A 22,446-nucleotide genomic window follows, 5' to 3' on the forward strand; every position below is an offset into this window, starting at 1 on the left:
TTCCAACAGTGCAGCCAGCAGCAGCAATTATAGCCAGGCCCTAAGGCAGAGGGGCTTGACCAGCAAAGTCACTAGCACCAAAGTCAAAAAAATTCAGCTAGCATGACTGGTTTGTGCAGGATGGCAGGATAGTTTCATACAGTAGGGTGAACAAATAAGTAAACATATTGAAAATAATGAATAATTGCAAATATCAGAAAAAAAAAAAACTATCCATGAAGAGAACCTAGAAGCAATGAAGTCCCAATAACAATGAGCACACCTGGTATCCCGATTTTGGCTTCTAGATACCATTTTCCACTAAAAGGCACCAGGGCTCACTGCAGAAATGGCAGATTCCAGTACAAGATGAACCAGGAACATTTTGTTGTGCCAAAAAGTAAGAAAGTATTCAAAGAGTTATGGGGAATGTCAAAAGGACACAGGAGCCAGTTTAAAAGGCCTCCTCCTAGCCAAAGCTGAGACAATCGGAGAATCAAAATAAATGACAGTTACAGATAACAACCCATTGGATAAGATAGAAATCCATGAGTTCATATGATATAAATAAATGATTAAAATTACATAAGTAAATTCCTTACAGTACAATGCCCACTAATAAATGTAAAAGGAATGGTGAATGGTGGTATTAGAAAATCGCCGGTTGGCACCCATCCTAATGAACGATTCAGGTAAGACTCATCGAAGGCTACTAAAACCAAGCGGATGAAGATTTGTCAATGAACAGGGTTCTACATAGCCACAAAGTGTGTCCCCATAAAAATACTTCCTAATTACTTGTTAATTAATAATTATCAAATTCATTAACTTTATACTGGAGAAATCTGGCAAACGCCATCTTAACCAAATGATAAAAGTTATATCACTAGTAGCAAAACAAATCAATATCAGGTGCCTCCTGGTATGACGCATTGTAAAAAATACAGTAATGCATCCTGTGGTATTCTTGCCACAAAGGCAGGACCTGATTCTAAACATAAGGGAAGATCAGGCAACCCGAATTGAGTCACATTCTACAAGGTAACTGGCCTGTAGTCATCAAAAATGTCCAAAAAATGGAGGAAAGGAAAAATGGAAGAAGTAGTCTAGACAGAAACTAAAGTGACAAGACACAATAACTAAATGCAATCTCTGGTCCTGGATTGGATCTTGCACCTATAAAGGACATTATTGGGACAACCAGCAAAACATGAATGGGATCCAATAGATGGTAGCATTGTATCAATGTGTACACTGGGATATCTATCTATCTATCTATCTATCTATCTATCTATCTATCTATCTCTCAGAATATCCTGTTTCAAGGAATATACACTGAAGTATTAAGTAATAATGGGAATCATGTCTGAAACTTACTCATAATATAATTTTTAAATATATGTATAAATATAACACATAGAATGCTAGGGTAAATATAGTATATTAAGAACTGGGGGATTTGAGAGAAGTGTATACATATAGGAGTTCTTTGTACTATTGTTGTAACTCTCCTCTAAGTTTGAAATCATTTCAAAACAAAAAGTTTATTTTAAAACTCTGAGGAGAAATACAACAATTACAATGAATAGACCTTATTTGGATCCTGATTTCTAGAAACTGTAAAAAAATTTTGAAATCAATCAATGGGGTAATTTTCATGTTGATTGGCTATTTGATAATAGTAAGAAACTATTATTAAATTTTTAGGCACAATAATGCCATTTGGGTTATGTTTTTTTAAAACATATCTCTCTGAAGAGGTACATACTGAAGTATTTATAAATATAAATTATTAAAATTATTATTTTAACTTAGTTATTAAAATTGAAGACGTCTGGGATGTGCTTCAAATTAAGTGGGGGTGGGCAGGCCACAAACTGACCCTAAGGTGAGACTTGCTGACACTGGGTGATGGGGACACGGGATTCATTATACCAACATCTCTACTTTTATGTGTCTGAAAATTTCCAAAATAAAAAATAAAATCCATTTAAGATCCACTGTATTTTCAATTCTTCCCTGTGTATAGCAAATACCATGTTTCCCCCAAAATAAGACCTAGGCGGACAATCAGCTCTAATGTGTCTTTTGGGGCAAAAATTAATATAAGACCCAGTATTATATCATAATTCATTATATTATATTTTATATTACATTATACTATACTACTATACTATATTATATTATACCGGGTCTTATATTATAATAAAATAAGACCGGGTCTTATATTAATTTTTGCTCCAAAAGACGCATTAGAGCTGATTACCCGGCTAGGTCTTATTTTTGGGGAAACACGGTACCAATAGCAGTGCTGAACAACTTTGGTGACGAAGGGGGCTTCTTGCGTCCCAGTGAGCCAGGCACAGAAATGAGGCTGCGAACTGAGCATCTCAGGAAGAGAAGGATGACAGGTCCCCAGGGCACAGGGCTGGATCTATTTCAAGTGTAGTCGTAGGCCTGTAAATCTATATTCTCCTACACAGAACAATTCAGAATACTCTTGAACAGATCTGTCTTTTTTAAAAATCATCACACAACCTCTATAGCTGCAGCCACAATCGACAAGATGTTCCAGCCACCTAGATTCTTCCTTTTACAAGGGAGCTATTAGCTTAAAAATCCAGGAGCACTAAAAATACCCCCCAAAAATACTACACTAAGCAATGGAGGTTCTAAAAAAGAAAATCAGTGACCAAGCCAAGCAAAAGACTGAAATGCCATGAATTCAAGGTCAATTAAGGAAACACGTGAGTCAAGATTTAACACACCGAGGTCAATTACAAATTTAAATGCACAGATTATGATTTTACAGATCTGATGGTGAGACACAATCTATTCAGGAATTCTACTTTTTCCCTTCGTGGCCTCCAGTATTATAAGCATTGAATTAATATTAGATGAAATAGTCTTACATAAAAGTAACTCCCACCAAGTTTCAATTGAAGCAGAAACAGCAGCTCAACTCCTGTCAGAACACAACAGCAGCCTGCAAAACCAAAGGCCTCACACCTCGAGCAACATGCAGGCTTCCGAAACAGAGGCTGTGTTTTAAACAACCATCATCCCTGCTTGGCATGTTCATTCTTTCGTCAGTCAACATGGCAGATCAGGCACTGGGTTCAGTTCGGTGAACAAGATGGATGAGGTCTGGGCCTCCATGCGTGGGTAGCTCTCCTGGGCCCCCAGAGCACCCAGCAAGAGTGTGTGACCTTCTGCCTCCCCTCCGCCATTTGGCCTGAAGGAGAGAAGGGTCCTGTCAGCAGAGGGAGTCACCCTATGACAAGGTTCCTGAACTCCAGGAGAGCCCACTGCCTGGTTACCCCCAAAAGAGACACGGCTGCCTCACCCTCTGGCAAATCCAGTCCCGCTATCCTTGACTGTGCCTGGAGTTAAACAGGAAGTTTTCACAAATTAAGCATTCACTACTAGCAAAACCCTTACATTTAAAACATCCTTTCACTTGTGAAACTTTAGCAAGTAGGTTTTCACAGTTTGTTTCAAAGAGCCCAGCAGGGCTGTTTACAGATGAGGAAAGTGAGGGTCACAGAGCTTTAGAACCTTCCTCCCACCTTAGGCAGGGCTGACTTGTGGAACTAACAGGATCTGATGGAAATAACAAACAAAGAGCGTGACTTTGAGGACAGGTCAAAACAGACACTGGGGTTCCTTACGCTCTTGGATCATTCTCCCTGGGAAAAGCCAGCGGCCGTTTTGTGAGGACGCTCTCGCAGCCCTTTGGAGAGGTCCACAAAGCGAGGCCTCTGGCCAACAGCCAGCACCGCTTTGCCGGGCATGCAAGTGAGCCACCTTGGAAGTAGAGCCTCCAGACCCAGTCAAGCCTTCAGAGGGGCGTAGCCCTCATGAGACATCCAGAGCCAGAATCACTGCTACTAACCATTCACTCCCAGAATGCTTGATCCACGGAAACTCTGAGATGTTTATGACAGTTTTAAACCACTAAATTTTGACACGATTTGTTATGTAGCAATAGATAATACAGAGGGACACTGAGCCAGCCTCTCTGAAGATGAAGAGTATGACCATGTGGAAGGGTTAAGTCCAGCTGTGTGGGACAGAGAAACATCCCGGTGAGGACAGATGTTGCCTGGAAAGTCATCTCAGCGCAATGGAGGAAGGATTTTCTAATCAGAGTTATGTAGGGCACACCAGCTTATCGTCGGAAAAAAATGTTTGCTCTCTGTCACCTGCTAGGTTTGCTCAGAGGCTTGTGCTTATGGGGCAGAGATGCTGTAAGAAGAAGTCAATGAACAGAGAGATGGTTGGACTAGATGATCTTTAAGTTCCTTTCCTACCTAGAGATGCTTACACCGCCACACCATGCAACTTAACCAGGGACCTGGAAAAAACCTTGCTTGTCAGTTTCCCAGGCCCAGAAGACATGTCTGTGCAATGTGTGGCCAGCTAACAGTTACTGAACACTGACTGAATTTGTGTTGGTCTTTCTAGGAGGAAACAGACAACGCCTGACTTACTGGTCTGGCCCTCAAGCGGCTGCACATGCACATAAATGATCCAGTGCCACGAGGTACAAACTAGAGCAGGAGGGGAGGAGAAGCAAGGCCCACAGCCAGGGACAATGTCTGGAAGGCTACAACATCAGGGCAGATCACGAGGCACTCGGGTGAGAGAGAAGGCACTACGGGAACCTGCTCAGAGGTTAAGAAAGCCCTAATCCCACCACCAGAAGGAAAAGACTCAAGTTGACAGCAAAATAAGTTCAAACTTAGGAGAACTGTGGGACTCAGAAGAAAATCACTTCTGTGCCTGCATCTAGCAATATAATTTCATTTTCTAAAAATGGGGCATTTGAGGAAGGTACCTTTCTTGGCACAGCGTGTGAACAACTCCACGAAAAGTGGTGCCCCTACTCAGTCTGCTTTGCTTGCAGGTCTCCCGAGACCGGAAACGGGAATATACCATTTAGCCCTGTGGCCACGCTACCCTGGGGCTCAGGAGCAAGGGCCCCTACTGTCATTGGACCAAATCCTTTCGTGACAGCAGGGAAAAAGGGAGACAAACACCTGGATGCTGCCCCAGCAACTCCAAAGTACTTCCAAAGGCCTGTGGCCCCAGTGGCAAGAAGGCCAGTGGACATCTGGGGCCCAGCAAGAGCATCCCTATTCTTTATCTCTACGAGGTCAGTGTCGTGCGGGGCGGCCTGCGGGGTCTCTGCTCCCGCTCCCCACACAAGAACGCAGGATATGGTGAGGCCAAAAAGGAACACCCACGGAGCCATAGATAGGGGAGTCATACTAGTATATTCTCGCTGGCAGCACTATACTCTCACTGGAGGCTGGATCCACACTGTCCGCAACCAGCCATCCTAACTGCAATCCGCGCCTGCCAGCCCAGCCACCATCTTCTTGCTAGCCTCCATTTTTCTCCTCTTCTCTAGCGTAGCCACAGCAGTTATATTAGTGGCCAATGGCTCACTGGTTACAGCTGATGGCCAACTAGCCACAGCTGATGGCCATGCAATCACAGTTGATGGCCATTTACTACCTGAGCCAGCACCTGTCTATGTGAGGACGAGAGCCTGGAAACTACTTTCTGGGGCTCTGCCCCCACAGTCAGCCACCAGCTTTCTGGCCACTGGACTCTGGTCCCTGAGCCATTAAGTCACTAGACATTTCCTGAACACCTCGCCGTGCCAAGCTCACACCATGCGCTGATCAACTATGATATCTAATCTCTCCCCCACTTCTTCTATTTAGCTCCCCCTCAAATTCTCAGGAAGTTGGGGCTAGAAGGAACACCAGGGATCGCCTAATCCGGTCCTCTTACTCTATAGATGAAAAATGTGATCACAGGAAGGAAGGTAAGAGGCTGCGATAGACTGAAGCAGTTTTTCCAGTTCTTAATGCCCTCCCTGAATTACAATTACATGCCCACATCCTTTGCTGTGGGACTTTGCAGGATCACCCACTAGAATGGGGAGTGGGCATGTTCCCACCCCACGGATATATCGGACAGGGCCATGTGCCTTGATACAGCCAGTGGAATGTGGAGCAGAGTGTGGGCGTGCAGGTTCGAGCCAGGGTACAGTGGACAGCAGCCATCTGCCACACGGCCCAAGGAGAGAAAAAAAAAAAAAAGACTGGACTACAGAGAGGAAAATAAGAAGAGAAGGAGACATGAGAAATGAAGAACGTGTACATCATTAAGGGCAATCAGGCAGTGGGCTGAAACAGCAAACATGTTTGTGAGATTACAGTCTCACTTAAGAACAGAAAACTGACTGGTTACCATTGGAAGATAAGAACCAACGCATTATTTTGAAAGCTTGTGAATAAAAGGAAAGAAGCATTTATTCTGCCTTTCCTGTGTGAACCGTATCCCTGAGTAAACCAAAAAGTAGTAGTAAATAAGGGTTTTTCTTTATACCGTGTTTCCCCGAAAATAAGACCTAGCTGGACCATCAGCTCTAATGCGTCTTTTGGAGCAAACTTAATATAAGACACGGTCTTATTTTAATATAATATAAGACCAGGTATAATATAATATAATATAACATAATATAATATAATACTGGGTCTTATATTAATCGTTGCTCCAAAAGACACATTAGAGCTGATGGTCCAGCTAGATCTTATTTTCAGGGAAACACGGTAAAAGCATTCCTGATAATAAATGAGGAAGAAATGATGGAATTAGACTAACCTGAGACTGATTGTCACCAGCTCGCTGCTCATATCACAACCTGAGAAGGCACCAGACATTATGAGCTACTGATGGAAGACACATCACCACCTGATCGAGTTTCTAGGTCCAGCCACCAAATCAAGGAACTACAGAGGACATCAGAACATGTTAGCCTACATCAAGAGAATGCAATCAGCAAGATTCAGACAGTGGGAAATTCTATGGGCAGAACTTACTTGGGTCCTGATACAAACAACTGTATCAAAAAACAATTTATGACATTTGAGACAACTGAAACTGTGAACCCTGACCAGATATTTGATGATAATGAGTGACTGTTGACTTGTTGTAGTTGTAACAATGGTATTGCGGATGTATTCTTTAAAATCCTTTCCTTTTAATATGCATACTTTAACATTTACAGGTGAAATGTGATATTTGGGATTCAGTTCAAAATGGTATGTGTGGGAGGGAATAAGATGAAATAAGATTGTCCACAAAGTTCAAATTGTTGAAACAGGTAATGGGTGAATGGGGGGTTCATTATACGATTGTCTACTCAGATATGTTTAAAATTCTTCATAACAAAGAGTTGTAAATATCAATGAACACAGTGAGCTCTCCATACCGTCCCACATGATAAGCTCATGATAAGCCTCAGAAAAGTAGCTGAAAATCTGGGCCATATTGCTACTGTAACAATCCAGGCTGCATGTTGGGTCATTAAAACATGCAAAAAGATTAAAATTACAAAGTATGTCTTCTTTTTAAAATAACTCCACTGAAATTTGAGAACCTACTAAGTACAAGATACTACGAGGACAGACAATTAAGTTCGCGAGCTCATCCTAGAAAAAGTGCTATATACCTCATTGCTGAAAAAGTGCTACATTGCCTCATTATGGTCACCTTCGAAGTACTCCCATTGGAAAGCTATGCACCGATGCCAGTGCCTAGTTCACCCTTCAAAACGATTTTAGAACTCTTCCTCTGGAATGGCCATCAAAGCTGTCGTTGCATTACTGTTGATGTCTTGAATGTCATCCAAATGTCTTCCTTTCAATTTTTCCTTTATCTTTGGGTAAAGAAAGAAGTCATTGGGGACAGATCAGGTGAGTAGGGAGGGTGTTCCAATACAATTATTTATTTACTGGCTAAAAACAGACAGTGCCGGGGCCAGCCCGGTGGCTTAGGCCCTTAGAGCTCCATGCTCCTAACTCCGAAGGCTGCCGGTTCAATTCCCACATAGGCCAGTGAGCGCTTAACCACAAGGTTGCCAGTTCAATTCTTCGAGTCCCACTGGATGGTGGGCTCCGCCCCCTGCAACTAAAATTGAACACAGCACCTTGAGCTGAGCTGCCTCCTGGATGGCTCAATTGGTTGGAGTGCAGGCTCTCAACCACAAGGTTGCCAGTTAAATTCCTCAAGTCCTGCAAGGGATGGTGGGCAGCACCCCCTGCAACTAAAATTGAACACGGCACATTGAGCTGAGCTGCCGCTGAGCTCCCGAAAGGTTCAGTTGGTTGGAGCGCAGCCTCTCAACCACAAGGTTGCCGGTTCGACTCCCGCAAGGGATGGTGGGCTGCGCCCCTGCAACTAGCAACAGCAACAGCAACTGGACGTGGAGCTGAGCTGTGCCCTCCACAACTGAGACTGAAAGGACAACAACTTGAAGCTGAACAGCACCCTCCACAACTAAGATTGAAAGGACAACAACTTGACTTGGAAAAAAAGTCCTGGAAGTACACACTGTTCCCCAACAAAGTCCTGAAGAAAAAAAAACAAAACAGACAGTGCCGTGTGAGCTGGTACGCTGTCATGATGCAAGAACCATGAATTGTTGGTGAAAAGTTCAGGTCGTCTAACTTTTTCACGCAGCCTTTTCAGCACTTCCAAATAGTAAACTTGGTTAGCTGTGTGTCCTGTTGGTACAAATTCATAATGAGTAATCCCTCTAAAATTAGAAAAAAAAGGTTAGTAACATCATTGCAATAGTTTGCGAACTTAGGAGATGCTACAGTGAGAAGACATGGTGTCGGGCGGGAGACCCTGCTCGCTGCGCCATTTGTCGTGCCGGACGACCTGCGGGGTCTCTGGTCCCGCTCCCCATACAAGAACGCAGGATATGGTGAGACCAAAAAGAAACACCCACGGAGCCATAGGTAGGGGAGTCATACCACTATATTCTCTCTGGCGGCACTATACTCTCACTGGAGGCTGGATCCACACTTGCCAGCCCAGCCGCCATCTTCTTGCTAGCCCCCATTCTTCCTCTCTTCTTCTCTTTCTGCTAGCGTAGCCACAGCAGTTATATTTGTGGCCAATGGCTCACTGGTTACAGCTGACGGCCAACTAGCCACAGCTGATGGCCATTTACTACCTGAGCCAGCACCTGTCTATGTGAGGCCGAGAGCCTGGAAACTACTTTCTGGGGCTCTGCCCCCACACATGACTCCAGGCTCTGGTGGGAGGAGGGAGGTGTTAATCTAATGCGGGGAGATGGACCAACCACCCAGCTAACAGGGGTGCATGGCCAAATGACATAATCCACAAAAGGGCATCAAAGGAAGGATGGTTCTGCCAGCCTAGCTCATTGCAGAGGAATCCAGGCAGGTCCATGCTGAGGTGACCTGGAATCAAGACTGCTCTGCTAGGAGTCTGCAGCAAAGAGGGTTCTCCTTGGTGAAGGAATGGCAGGTGCAGAGATTTAGAGGGGAGAATGGAAAGCATATGGTTTGAAGAGGAAGAAGAAGGTAAGTTGGGTGGGAGGGCAAGGGGGAGATAGGGAGAAAGGAGTGGGTGGGGGGACCTAGCTAGGAAGGGCAGAGAGTGGTCAGCCCAGGGCAGTCACACACTATATTTTAGGAAGACAGCACCTATTGCTGCTTCAAAGAACACAATCTGGCAGTTTCCTATGCAAACTCAGTAGTGCCATCTGCCCTCTTTTTGCTTTAGGCAACGGCCCAGCGATGCAGATCAAATGGTTATGAGTCAAGACTGTTAAATTGATATTAAATGCACAGAGCTGTGGCTGAGCATGTGATGAGGTGTCAAGAGGCGTGAAGCTAAGTGATCAGAACTCTGAGAACTCTTAAAAACTGAAACAGACGCAGGAAAGAGTCGAACATGAAAGAAAACAGGATACAGCACCCAGCATGACCCCACAACTCATTGACAGTTTGCTTTGTCTGCATGATTAAAGCAATATCTCTGTGTGGCGACACCTGGTATGTGATTCACTGCACACAGAGCTGCCAATTTCAATTTTGTTCAGAGTGCTTCTTACCATCTCCTCCTCTCCACATGTCTGTATCCAGTGTAAATTGTATCCAGGAAATAGGCCCATTGTCCTCCTTTTCCCCTTGGGATAAGCACGTATTAATCTTGGTTTTAGGAACCTCACACCCTCTCATGGGCCTGTCTTTCTTTGACATAGGAGTTCTGACAATTAAGTTCTTGAACTGTTGAAACAATGTTGCTAACTAACCTTTTTTGATATCAGAGGAATTATTCATTATGAATGTGTACCAACTGGACAAACAGTTAACCAAGTTTACTATTTGGAAGTGCTGAAAAGGCTGCGTGAAAAAGTTAGACGACCTGAACTTTTCGTCAACAATTCATGGCTGTTGCATCACGACAATGCACCAGCTCACACGGCACTGTCTGTGAGGGAGTTTTTAGCCAGTAAACAAATAAGTGTATTGGAACACCCTCCCTACTCACCTAATCGGGCCCCCAATGACTTCTTTCTTTACCCAAAGATAAAGGAAATATTGAAAGGAAGACATTTTGATGACATTCAGGACATCAAGGGTAACACGACGACAGCTGTGATGGCCATTTCAGAAAAAGAGTTCCAAAATTGCTTTGAAGGGTGGACTAGGTGCTGGTGTCAGTGCATAGCTTCCCAAGGGGAGTACTTGGAAGGTGACAGTAGTGATATTCAGCAATGAGGTATGTAGCGCTTTTTCCAGGATGAGTTCGCAAACTTAATTGTCCAATCTTCGTAGTTAGCCAACTACATTCCGGAAGACGACAGGAGGCGTGCAAGCCGAATGCTCGAGTACTCAGCTCCCTGGGAGCTTCCCTACAGAACTGAGCCTGAACCTGCCCGCCTCTTACTAAACTCCAGGATGGATGCAGACTTCCCTCATCCTCCTCCCAGTGATTTGAAAAGGGTACACCTGTCTGTCTCCCATAACTGCCTTATACATTGTTGGCCCTCAGTAAATGATACAACCAAAGCTGGTGTGTGCTCACTGTCACATGTTCCCGACTGCTCCTGGGGTGGGCGGGGGACGGAGGGCCAATCTTGGATTAACAGATCCTCCCGAAAGAAGGTACAAAGGTCTGTAGCAGCTGGAGGACTCACACCAGACATTCCACCAACAGCACAAAAGTACCTGCAGAAGAAGGAGGCCCATGTGGCAAGTGTATCCCAGTCACATGCAAAATCTGGGCCATCAAAGGCCTTGGCGAAGGTCTAAATAAGAAAGGGGTCCATGAAGCAATAAAGGGCCAATCACAGGGCTGGAGGCTCCAAGAGAAGGCCTTCAGCACAGAGAGCAGTGGACCCTGTGGTGTGTGAGACACCCTGGAAGACTGGCATGGGTTTCCTCTGATAGGAAACAAGAGGCCATTCTGCCACTCAAAGCCAAGTGTAAGCATTTACTCTCCTTGAACCAGAGTGAGTGTCGGCCCTGACCGCTGACTGACGTCACGGAGGTCTGCAAGGAGGAAGGCGGTCAGACCCATGCAGAAAGAATGAACGCAGCAGGCCTGAGACGGCTCATCCTTTGAAAGGCCTGTGTCCACGGTTGGCCCTTGGCTGGCATCTAGGAGTCTGGATTTGGGGAGCCCCCGCCCCACCTCCTTACCTGGTAAGGGTGGCTGACTGCACCTGAACTGCCTATGCAACCAATGTGGTCAATGTGAACACCCGCTTTCTTTCTGGGAGTCTGGACTTTGGGAACATGCCAGGCAGAGGGTGCCCATGTGACCAGCTCCCCATGAAAATCCTGGGCACTGAGTCTCTCCAGGGCACCCCTGGTGGGCAACATTTCACACGTGTTGTCACGACTTGTTGCTGGAGGAAAGCGCGTCTCCTGTGTGACGACACTGGGCAAGGAGCCTTGGGAGCCCGCGCCTGGTTTCCCCAGATGCCACCTCAGGCCCCTCTCCGCTGTGCTGATTGTGCTTTGCCGTCACACAGCACAGCTCTCAGCACGACTCTGGCGAGTCCCCTGAGCCCTCCTAGTGGTCATGGAGTCCGGCCTTGGTCTTGGAGACCTGGACACAGGACCCCAACGAGGCTTCTGCAGAGCATAAGGCAGGTGGACACCGTGGCCCGGGCTGTGTCAGCTGGCGTTTGGGGTCCTGGTACTGCTCATGTGCTCTCACTTCTTCCTCCGTTCCACAGGAAAGTAAGGAAGAGCCTGCACTCCTCACCAAAACTGCAAACTGGAAATCGCCCTGACCCCTGCAGAGAACCCCACAGATGGGAGGGCCCGTTGTTCGACTGGATTTAATGTGGGGTGGAGGCCTGTCCTCTGACCCATGGCCTGCTTCCCACAGGGCCTGGAATACGTGACACGTGCAAGGCAGACCGTCAGGTGCACGTGAAACTAGTTTAAAGAGCTATGAGATTGTGAAAAGCCCCTTTAAGAGCTTTACCTTTGCTCCCCATTCCTTCAGCCACTGCCACGGTTTACAAAGTGACAAATCATCCGAGGTATATACAGACAACATGCACAAACTCTTGCAACCCTATGTAAATACAAATGAGGACCACAGATGTAGGTCACTGGTTCACTGAGGAGGCTATTTCCACATATTCAAATCTGTCAACATAAAATATCCAGAGAGTCTGCATTTCATAACTGTCACTTTTCTGGCACTCTTAGCTTAAGCCAGCTATCTCCAATTTATCTTCCCCATCTTATTTCAGCAAACAATTTTTTGAAATTGAAAACAAACTAAGAAGAATCCAAGTTGCACTAACATACTTGGCTTTCTGAAGTCCCATAAAATCACAGGCAATTCTCTTTCATTCACTCATGCATCCGTTCAGACTAAACAAGCTACTGAGGGTGTATCAGTGGCAAAGCACCATGGTAGGCTCTATGTGGATTACAGAGATGCCGCCAAACTTGGCCATGGTGTCCCCTTGGCACAAAGCTGCCTCCAGAGATGCCCAGTGAACTCCCAGTGGTCCTTGGATCAATCAGGTATTTCAAATGGGATAAATCCAAGACAAGGAACTGCCAACGCAGGGCATGGAACTATTGAAAGAATCCTGGAGAAGACAGGGCATCTCCAGGGCCATTGGGGTGGGGAGCTAGCACCGCAGTGAGGATGCACTGTCCAGGGGAGGCAGCTGGAAGCGGGGACACCAGTTAAGCAGAAGGCAAACCGGAACCATGATGTGGCACTAGGAATGGAGAAGGGGACTGACTGGAGGAGAGGGACAGGCAGGGCGTGGCAATTCCATCAGATGTGGGATGAGGGAGGGAGGAGGCAGCAAGCATGACTCAGAAGTTCTCAGCTATTCATAGAAAGAGCGAAGCTGGAAGGAGGAGCAGGTTTCGTGGGGAAAACGACAATTCGTGTCACCAGACCTTGTTAAAAACAATGGTGTGCAGTGTGCCCCTCCAAAATATGCTGCCAGGCCCCTCGTGACCTCTTTGCAACACCCTTGTGCTAAACGCTAAGAAAATATACTTCAAACAAATGTTTACACATTATCAACCTGGGCGGTCCTTTTCAGCCTCCTAATGGTCTCAGGACGCGAAACACTGGATATTTCAAATTAAAGCTGAATCCAATATAATAAGGCCACCTTCTAGGGTGGAGACCCCAACGGCTTAACCCGCAGGCGTGCACTCCCAACTTCACATTTTCAGGGACATTTTGCAACCGGATGGTCTTTTCCATCTGTACCCTTCAAGTATTACCTAAACTGACATTGAAAACATGATTTCCTGGCACATAGTCTCCATGAGAGTTTGCCTTTGAGAGGTGGCCTCACTGGAGGAATGAGTACATGATCCATCCTAGAGGCATGGTCTCGGTGTACCATTTTCAGGTTACCAAAAAGGGTGCAGCTCACCACATGTTCAGTGGTCTCCCTCAGCCAGAGGACTTGCCAAAGTTATTTCCACTTGACTGCAGCCTTCTTTCTTACAGACCCAGACTAATTTGTCTGAGGCTTTCTTTGCTAGCTGGCTTAGCCATTTCTACCCATAGATCAGTCTGAACAATAAATACATTAAAAAAAAAATGTTTCTGTTTGAAATTGTTTCCTGGGAAACAAATGTCATTTATAATGGCACCAAACAGGCAAGTGGTATACAACAAAACAGAATTTTGTTTAACCAAATCAGTATTGTCCTTAATACGGATAAAGCTTGTGTTTGGCACACTCTCCCCATCAGGACCTGCTGAAGTCAATACTTTTGAAAATTCCACGTCATTTGTGAACTTTTACCTAATTTCACGTAATTACATGTTCCCTACAGGATGAGAACTAGGGATAAAATTTTTTAAATGGGAACTAACAACCAAAAAAAAAAAAAAGCTGAGCACAAAACCATATTCTCCTTGTTGGTATCCAAATAGACATGTGATTAAGAGTGCCAATTAATGGAATAAGAACCTCATCTCCTGTATTTATTTATGTTCCTACCATATTGTTGGAAAGAAGTAAAAACCTGCCGATAATTACCCAGACTTCCCAGAAATTCTTTCTATATGTAACTATTTTTCCAAAGAGCATTTTTTTATTCCTGATAATCTGAATGTTACTAAGCCAAGCTGTTGGCGCTATGTACTTTCTCCCTTAGAAGAAGCTTAAGTGATTAAATGAGCTTCTCAAGCAAACTCGAGGGCAGAAGTACCAGAGGAAGCCACACTTAATGGAGAAAGTCTACTCCAACCCCCCACTGATTTTCTCTAAGGTAAAAATAATGGGAACTGAAGATGCAGGTCAAGACGGTGCGATGCCACACTATACCCAGTTGATTGGCAAAATCAGTGCTGCCAATACCAAGTTTTGCAAAGGATACAGATCCACAAAACCTCTTATTAATAATTGCCAGTCGGATTATAAACTGGTACAACTAGTTTGGAAAACACCTTGGCGTTACGTAAGGCGAGCATTCACATTCTCTACATCCCAGCGATTTCGCCCAAGAGAAATTCCTGCACGTGTCCCAGAATTTTCACAGTCACCCATCAAGAGGAAAATGTGTAAACAAAAAGGGGTGCACTCACATCCTGGACTGTTCTTACACAGTCAAAAATCATATAATGTACAGTATCCTTTTTTTATAAAGTTAAAAATAGTTGAAATGAAAAATACGGATTTTTAAAAATTATATATAGATGAGATAAAACTAAATAAAAAGGAAAGACAGGGGATGCTCACAAGGATGAGATGGGGGAGGGAGCACAAGAAATACGTGCCCACCTTTTCTCTGGATACATTTCTCCAAACACCAGGCTTCATTTAGTTAAAAAAGAAAGAAAGAAAAAAATAGAGAGTGGTCTTTCCAAAAGCGAAGCTAGCAAGAGAATTGGCTCTGATTCCTTTTCTACCAGCCACATCATCCCAGCAAGTAAACCAGACTCTACCTGGCCCGTAAGGAAAGGAGATCATGAATAAAAATTCTTTCACACTGTTTTCAGCTACGAGCACCTGAATCTTGCCTGTATTCCAACCACACACACGCTGGGAGAGCTACTGAGAGCTAGAGGTCTGGGGAGGGTGGGAGGAGATAACACATGCGTGGCGCTGAGCACAGACGGAGCCCTGGATAACCCACTCTCCTGCTGTCAGAATTAGGAGCCGCAGACCTGGAAGGCGCTCAGTCCTTGACACCCCAGGCAGGACAGCCGTGCCGGGTCTAGAAGCCAGAATTCAGATCAGAAGCAGGGACAGGAGAGTTGTGTCAAACATCTGAAGTGCTCAGGGGCAGGAGCAGGGGCAGACCACAGTGTTTCCCAGAAGGCAGAACTGAAGTGCACGGAAGAAGTGGCAATTTGGGCTCCACTTCAGAAGGGTCTTTTCTATACATGGAGACTTACTCATCTCCAGGGGCATTTAGGCACAGCCTGCAAGCAGATGCCTCTGAGTAAGCCACGGAAGCTCACTCACTCGGCTTTGGTTTACTTCTTATAAAATGGAAATGAGGACATCATGGCGGGCCTCACATGGGACTAACTGAGCGTACAGGGCTGTACAAATGTCAGGACTCATTCATTCCACACAGGCGAGTCAAGCAATAATTCTGCCCACCTTAGAATCTAGAAATGTCCAAAAATGAAACGACAGAGCTGAACTGTGCAAGCACACACACGAGGAACTTGTCCCCACCCCCTTCTCCCCCCAAACCTGTATTTATCCCCAGAGCCTTATCAGCAAGCAATAAGAATTTTTCTTAGTTACCCAGAGAATCTGCACATTTGAGATTACCTTGAAATGCCAACTGTCTGTACAGGCAGACCTCAGAGATAATGCAGATTTGGTTCCAGACCACCACAATAAAGTGAGTATCACAATAAAAGGAGTTGTAATCTTTTTGCTGGTGGAGGGTCTTGCCTTCAATGTGTAAAAAAAATGCAACATCTGAGAAGCGCAATAAAGCGCAATAAAACAAGGTATGTGTATACAAGTAAGTTCAAGAAAAGAAGATGGGACCTTTTTGCTCTTCCAATTAAAATCAAACAAAAATGCATGAGGTCAGGTTTCACTGCCACTAGAACGAGGCCTTCGTGCCACTGTGGGACCCTGTACTCGTGAACATTACTTTGAGTCCTCCAGGTTACTAGCACCTGGTAAAATACAGGTAACTCAGAAACGCTGAACTCAAGGATGAGTGGGCATGAGGACATCCATCTGGGACAGGCACGGACTTTGGAGGGCAAAGGCCTGGATCAGAATCTCTCTCCACTGCCTGTTGTCCCCCTGTCAAACCTCTGAACCCCTCATTTGTACAACAGGACAATCCTGGAGACCACCTGTCAGTGTGGTTGTGAGGATGAAATAAACGAACGAACGTAATATAAAATAGGGCGTGTGGTCCACAGCCAACATGCCCTATGTGTTACCTCCCTTGCCTTTAAGAAAACAGAGTGACATTTATTTATAGCAAATCCCTGATGATCTCCTATCACTGCATGTCGGTGAAACGTTTACTTACCTGATAGAGTTTGGCAAGTGGGATAAAAACAGTTTGGAAAAGGATCTCTCTTGGCTCAGTCGCCTAACTCTAAGAACACCATGTTCTGTGTGATGGGTATGGTGCAGTCGAATAGGTGGAGGGCCACCAATACACCACACGAGAAGGGCGCATTGTAAACACGTCAGCTTCCTCCCCTGCCGGGGATTAAAGACAGTGGTCCCCATTTTGGAGTGGGAACCAACACTTAAGTTCAGTGGAGCTCCAAATTTCTCAGGGGCACCATAGACTCATCGTCCTCTACAAGCTGTGTTCCAAAAAGGCTAGGAAGGACCATGTACGTCCTAAGGCGGGTGACCCGAACGGATACTGCCACTGCCTGACTGAGTGAAGTGAGTAAACAGCAAGGCAGGGCCCCCTATTTGCAAGGACAACGGAGCAGTGCTTCTCAGACTGTGGCTGGGAGCAGCATCACCTGGAACTTGTTGAAAATGCCAAAACTTAGGTGCCTCCTGGATCCACTGCATCAGAAACTCAGCAGAGGGGAGGGGGGACACTAGCACTTTGTGTTTCAACCAGCCCTTCATGTAATTCTGATGCTGGCTCAGGTTTGAGAACCAATGGTATATACAGTGATCTGAGAGCTGAAAGTTTAAACGAACCATTGCCAGGAAACACACTGAAGCAATAGCTAGTAAGAAAGGAGAGAAAGCTTGCATGTCTTTCTCTTTTCAACCATTCCAGTGGGCAGAGAGTGTTAGCGATCCCACCACTGGACTTCAATTTTGAATCCCCTGCTGCTTCTGGAATAAGAATGGCTACAGTGGGACGCTTCCTGGGTCTCTGCAGAATGCCACAATGGGCTCCTGAAGGACACACCTGTGAGTCTGCTGTGCCCAGCCTAAGGCCTGGCAACCAGCAGGCATCAGGAAAGGTGGGATAGAGTGAGCAACCTGAGGGAACAGGCAGTCCTTCCCCAGAGTGGGCCCCAAGGACTGAACAAGGTTACTGTCCCCCCTCAATCCCTAATACAATGATCTTAGCTCCTGAACCAGAAAGCTCCTGACTCAGGGACTTCGGGGGGGTTGACTTGGGAGCCCCAGGTCCCACAACTACCAAGACCAAATCACTCCCTCACTACACCTCCCTGCTCACACCCTAAACCCAAGCCTGCCAGAGGTCATGTCCACAGGGGCTCCCCTGCCAGAGGTCAGGGCCCCCAGAGCTGGGAGGTTGGCTGAAGGCATTACTTCTCCTGCTAGAGTGCATGTTCCCAAACATCCCTAGACTAGTAGTGGTGTCCTTTGTCATCTGGATGCCCTTTTGTCACCACCACTGCAGCATCACCACCCTCCAAACTCAGATGCCCCACCCTGGCACTTCCATACCTGTAGTAAGACAGCAGGCCGTTGCTGAGCACGAACCAGCGGCGCTGGTAGCCCTTCAGGTAGTTGGTCCACTTGAGGAGCCAGCCCTTGAAGCTGTCCAGAGGCAGCAAGACCCCTGGGACAGTGGAGGTCGTGCCAGAGTTTGGCATTGGAACCCCAAAAGACATCCTCGCCTGTCCTGGTCGCAGAAGAGGCGGGGGCTTTGGCACCGGCTGTGACCATGACTCAAGTTTGGTCAAGGGCACGCTCCCCACTACTGGCCCCAGCGCTGGTGGCTGTTCATAGGAGGCCTTGGTAAAGGGCCCAGCCCCCACACTGGAGGCAAACTCTTGCCGGGGTCCTGATCCCGTCTCCAACCCCGGCAGCAGTTCCGATTCCTGTCTGGACCCTGGCCTGGGCGCAGATGTCTTCGACTCAGACGCGGAGCTTGGCACTGGCTCAGAAACGGGCTCCGGCACCTGTTCTGACACCCGCTCCCGCTCGGGCTCGGGCACTGGCTGAGGCTTGGGCTCCGGCCCAGAGCCCGGCGTGGAAGCGCTCATACTTGGAGCCGCCGTGTGGCACGACAGGCAGGGGACAACCGTGAACAGCGACGAGAGTCCGCGGGAGCGGCCGCCGCAGCCGCCGCCTCGGCATAGAGCGGCCGCTTTCCCCATAGAGCCAGCGGACCGGAGCGCGGCCGAGCCGGGGGGAGGGGGCAGCAGGAGGCGGAGGCCGGGGGCGGGGCCGGGGGCGTCACGACCGCGCAGCGCGAGGCGGGGGCGCGCGCGGGTCCCTCGGCGGCGGCCCGGTGCGCCCCGCGCCGCCGCCGGCGGCTGGCAGTTACCCGGACTTGGACCCCGGTGCTTCTCTGGCGTCGCCAGCGCCCGGCTCAGGGTCTGGAACTTGTAAGACGTCCTGGAAACACCTGTAGGGCGAGAGCTTGGCGGGCGGACGGGCGACGCGGAGAGGACGGCGCGTTCAGGCCACCATCCCTGCCTGCGCCTCAACCCGTGCCAGGCGCTGGGGGAACAATGATGAATGCAGAGCCCGCCGGCTCCCAGCTCAGCCTCTGCCAGCTGGGCCCTGCGCCCGCGCTCCCCTGTCCCGGGTGGATTCGCTCCCCGAAACCCAGGAAAACAGGAGTGAGGAGTAGGCGTGGAGCCGGTGCCGCGCTCAGAAGCCAATTAAATGCGCCCGAAACACGCGGGCCCAGCCAGATGACGCTAAAAACTGTGGAGGACGCCCACCGCCCCCCATGGCAGCCATTACCTATGGGACCTTCCCGCGGCGACCTGGCTCGGTGGCCCAGAACAGCCGCCGCCTCTTATCTCCTGGGCCAGCTGGCCCCTGGTTCATGCCAGAGCACTTCGCTGCTGGTGAGGACGTACTAGTAGTTCAAGTTCTCTCTGTAAACGAATATAGAGAGTTTTTGTCTAAAAGCGGATTCTTAACTGGGACCTCCTAAATATCGCTGGGTAATCTTGGCTAGCGATCTGTGAAATTCTGCAGTAGTCTGCGGAGTTTTACATCTCTAGGGAGAAGGTCCATAGTTTTCATGGGATTCCCAAAGGAGTCTGTGATCCCGGAAAGGTTAAACATCACGGATTTTAAAGAATCTATCCTAAAGGGAAAGGTCTATAGTTACCCCAAATAGTCGGAAATACTCAGGTTGGATATTTGGCTTCCGCCCAGACCCTTCCAGCTCTAGACTTCGGGGCGGGCGCTCCTCTGCTCACCCCACGTGCCTTACCTTCTGCTTACCCAGGGTTTATTCCTGGGGCACCTGTCCCTGAATGATGATGATCTCACCTGCAGTTTTACTTTGAGCTCTGGAGTGCAGAGACCTGCCCATCTTGGTCTATCCCATAAGTGTGAAGGTGGTCCTCAAACTTCAGTGTGCTGAGTCACCCCAAGGAAAAGTGACTGCCTCCAGGAGCAGTGGGTAGAGGAAAACTGGGCAACTAGAGAATGGAGTGGGGTGCTTGCTTTTCACTTATACTATTTTGAACCTTTGAACTATTAAAAAAAATAATAATACGTGCTTAAAATCACTGTACGGAAACTTATTAGAAATTTAGTTTTCCATCCCCATCTTCCTAGGATTCTGAGTCAGTAAGTGTGAGGTGGAAGCCAGGAGAATGCATTTTCATGAGCACTCCAGGAGTTTCTGATGTGGGTGGACCACATTTTGATACAGTGACATGGAGGGAAAATCTTGGGATATGGGAGTCAGTTCCATTGAGGAAATCCCAACCCAGCCACCATACTGATCTTCCTCTTGCTCATCCATAAAATGAAGATAATAATCCTTACTTCACAGGTTGAAAGCAATAAAAGCATGTATGTAAAGCACACTTGGCATAGTAGGTGCTCAGTAAATATTCTCTAGTTATTTAAAGGATGCGCCGTGAAATGTTTGGTGAAATGAATTAAACAGAGGCCAGAGCAGAAAAAGATGAGACCAAGGCTGACAGGCTTGGAAAACAGCCACTACCATGGGAAAAGCTCAGTGCCTGCTCTGTTTGTGCTAAATGTGTTTGCAACCCCCAAGGAGGGAAGCCAACTAGTAAACAAATGCTTAATGATACGTTTTGACTGTTGCTAAATTGATGACAGGGCCTAAGTCATCTACCAGAGTGGGTGAAGAAGGTGTCACAGAAAGGGCGTGGTTTACACTGAGTCAGGAGGACGGGGTGGAAGGGCATTCTAAGGAACCAGCACGCACGAAGTCCCCACTCAGGAGAGAACACCTTGTCTGGGAAATGACAGAGCTCAGCATATTTGAAAAAGCAGGGCAGGAGATGAAACCAAGAGCTGGGTGGACACCATGCCACGAGGAATGCCTTTTATCCAACAGAAAGTGGGCCTCCTGGGCACAAGGGACATTTTTCACTTTTAAAATGCCAGATTCTCCCCCTTGGAGAAATGGCTGACTCCAAGTCTGGGGCAGGAAATATGCGAGATGAGCCTGCCTGAGACATTTCGTCATGTCAGAAAGTAAACAGGCTCTTCAAGACCACTGTGTATAAAGGACTCAGAAGGCAACTTAAAGGCTCCCACTGGGCAAAGATAGGACAATTTGAGCATCAAAAAGAATAATGATTACAATGGGTAATCATATATATATAAAGATCCATAAACTAAACCCACAAGTTCCTAAAGTTCCAAAAAGAAAAAAAAACCAAAACACTTCATTGGTCACCTTTGGCGGCTACTCCAGCACCAATTCATTATTCTGAAAAATGATAATAAAGGGAAAGAATTAAGTCTGTATCTTACAGTAACCAAAGAGTTTAGAAGGGGAACATCTTGACAGAAGAATTGGCTAAGAAATGCAGAGGGCACGATAAAATTAGAAGAAAGCACCATCTTTTGGCAACCCCTAATGAAATAATGGACCTAGGCAATGATCCTCAATAGCCTCTAAAGTGATGGGTTTGATGGAGAACTTCATAAAGGATGGAACAGGCTGACATCAGCTGAATCTACAGATTGATCTTAGCATCACCAGAAGTGCATGGGGGCCGGCCCGGTGGCTCAGGCGGTTAGAGCTCCGTGCTCCTAACTCCGAAGGCTGCTGGTTCGATTCCCACATGGGCCAGTGGGCTCTCAACCACAAGGTTGCCAGTTCAATTCCTCGAGTCCCGCAAGGGATGGTGGGCTCTGCCCCCTGCAACTAAGATTGAACACGGCACCTTGAGCTGAGCTGCCGCTGAGCTCCCGGATGGCTCAGTTGGTTGGAGCCTGTCCTCTCAACCACAAGGTTGCCGGTTCGACTCCCGCAAGGGATGGTGGGCTGCACCCCCTGCAACTAGCAACGGCAACTGGACCTGGAGCTGAGCTGCGCCCTCCACAACTAAGACTGAAAGAACAACAACTTGAAGCTGAACAGAACCCCCCACAACTAAGACTGAAAGGACAACAATTTGACCATTGTTCCCCAATAAAGTCCTGTTCCCCTTCCCCCAATAAAATCTTTAAAAAAAAAAAAAAGAAGTGCAATGACAGGACATTTTGTGCCTCTGGATGTGACCCAGTAGGAAACAGCACCACCCACGAAGTATTTTTACTTCTCCCCACCACCACCAGAAAAAAAAAAATCTAAATTTGAATCTAATCAAGATTCTAGCTTGATCACTATAAAATAAACTCCGAAGACAGAGGAACATGTTAAATGACCCAAGGAGTCAACCAGCCAAATAAAATAGGAAGATCTGCGAGAATATTCAAAGGACCTGTTTTAGTCAATAAAT

General features: G+C 46.9%; 1 protein-coding gene across 4 annotated transcripts in view; it reads right to left on the reverse strand.

Moving 5' to 3' along the window:
* OSBP2 (oxysterol binding protein 2) overlaps positions 1-19,448 on the reverse strand; it is a 161,851-nt gene extending 142,403 nt beyond the window's left edge. The window contains exon 1 of one of the 4 annotated variants that reach the window (XM_088800933.1): positions 18,212-19,448. In XM_088800933.1, coding sequence (XP_088657059.1) covers positions 18,212-18,867 — 656 coding nt within the window. In that variant the 5' untranslated portion in view covers positions 18,868-19,448. The remainder of the gene's footprint in view (positions 1-18,211) is intronic. The other 3 variants (XM_088800934.1, XM_074321896.2, XM_074321897.2) reach the window with 3 other exon arrangements.
* Between the last annotated feature and the right edge of the window lie 2,998 nt (positions 19,449-22,446).

Source organism: Rhinolophus sinicus, chromosome 9, assembly GCF_057876585.1.
Source record: "Rhinolophus sinicus isolate RSI-liver-muscle chromosome 9, RSI-T2T, whole genome shotgun sequence".
Classification (NCBI taxonomy): domain Eukaryota; kingdom Metazoa; phylum Chordata; class Mammalia; order Chiroptera; family Rhinolophidae; genus Rhinolophus; species Rhinolophus sinicus.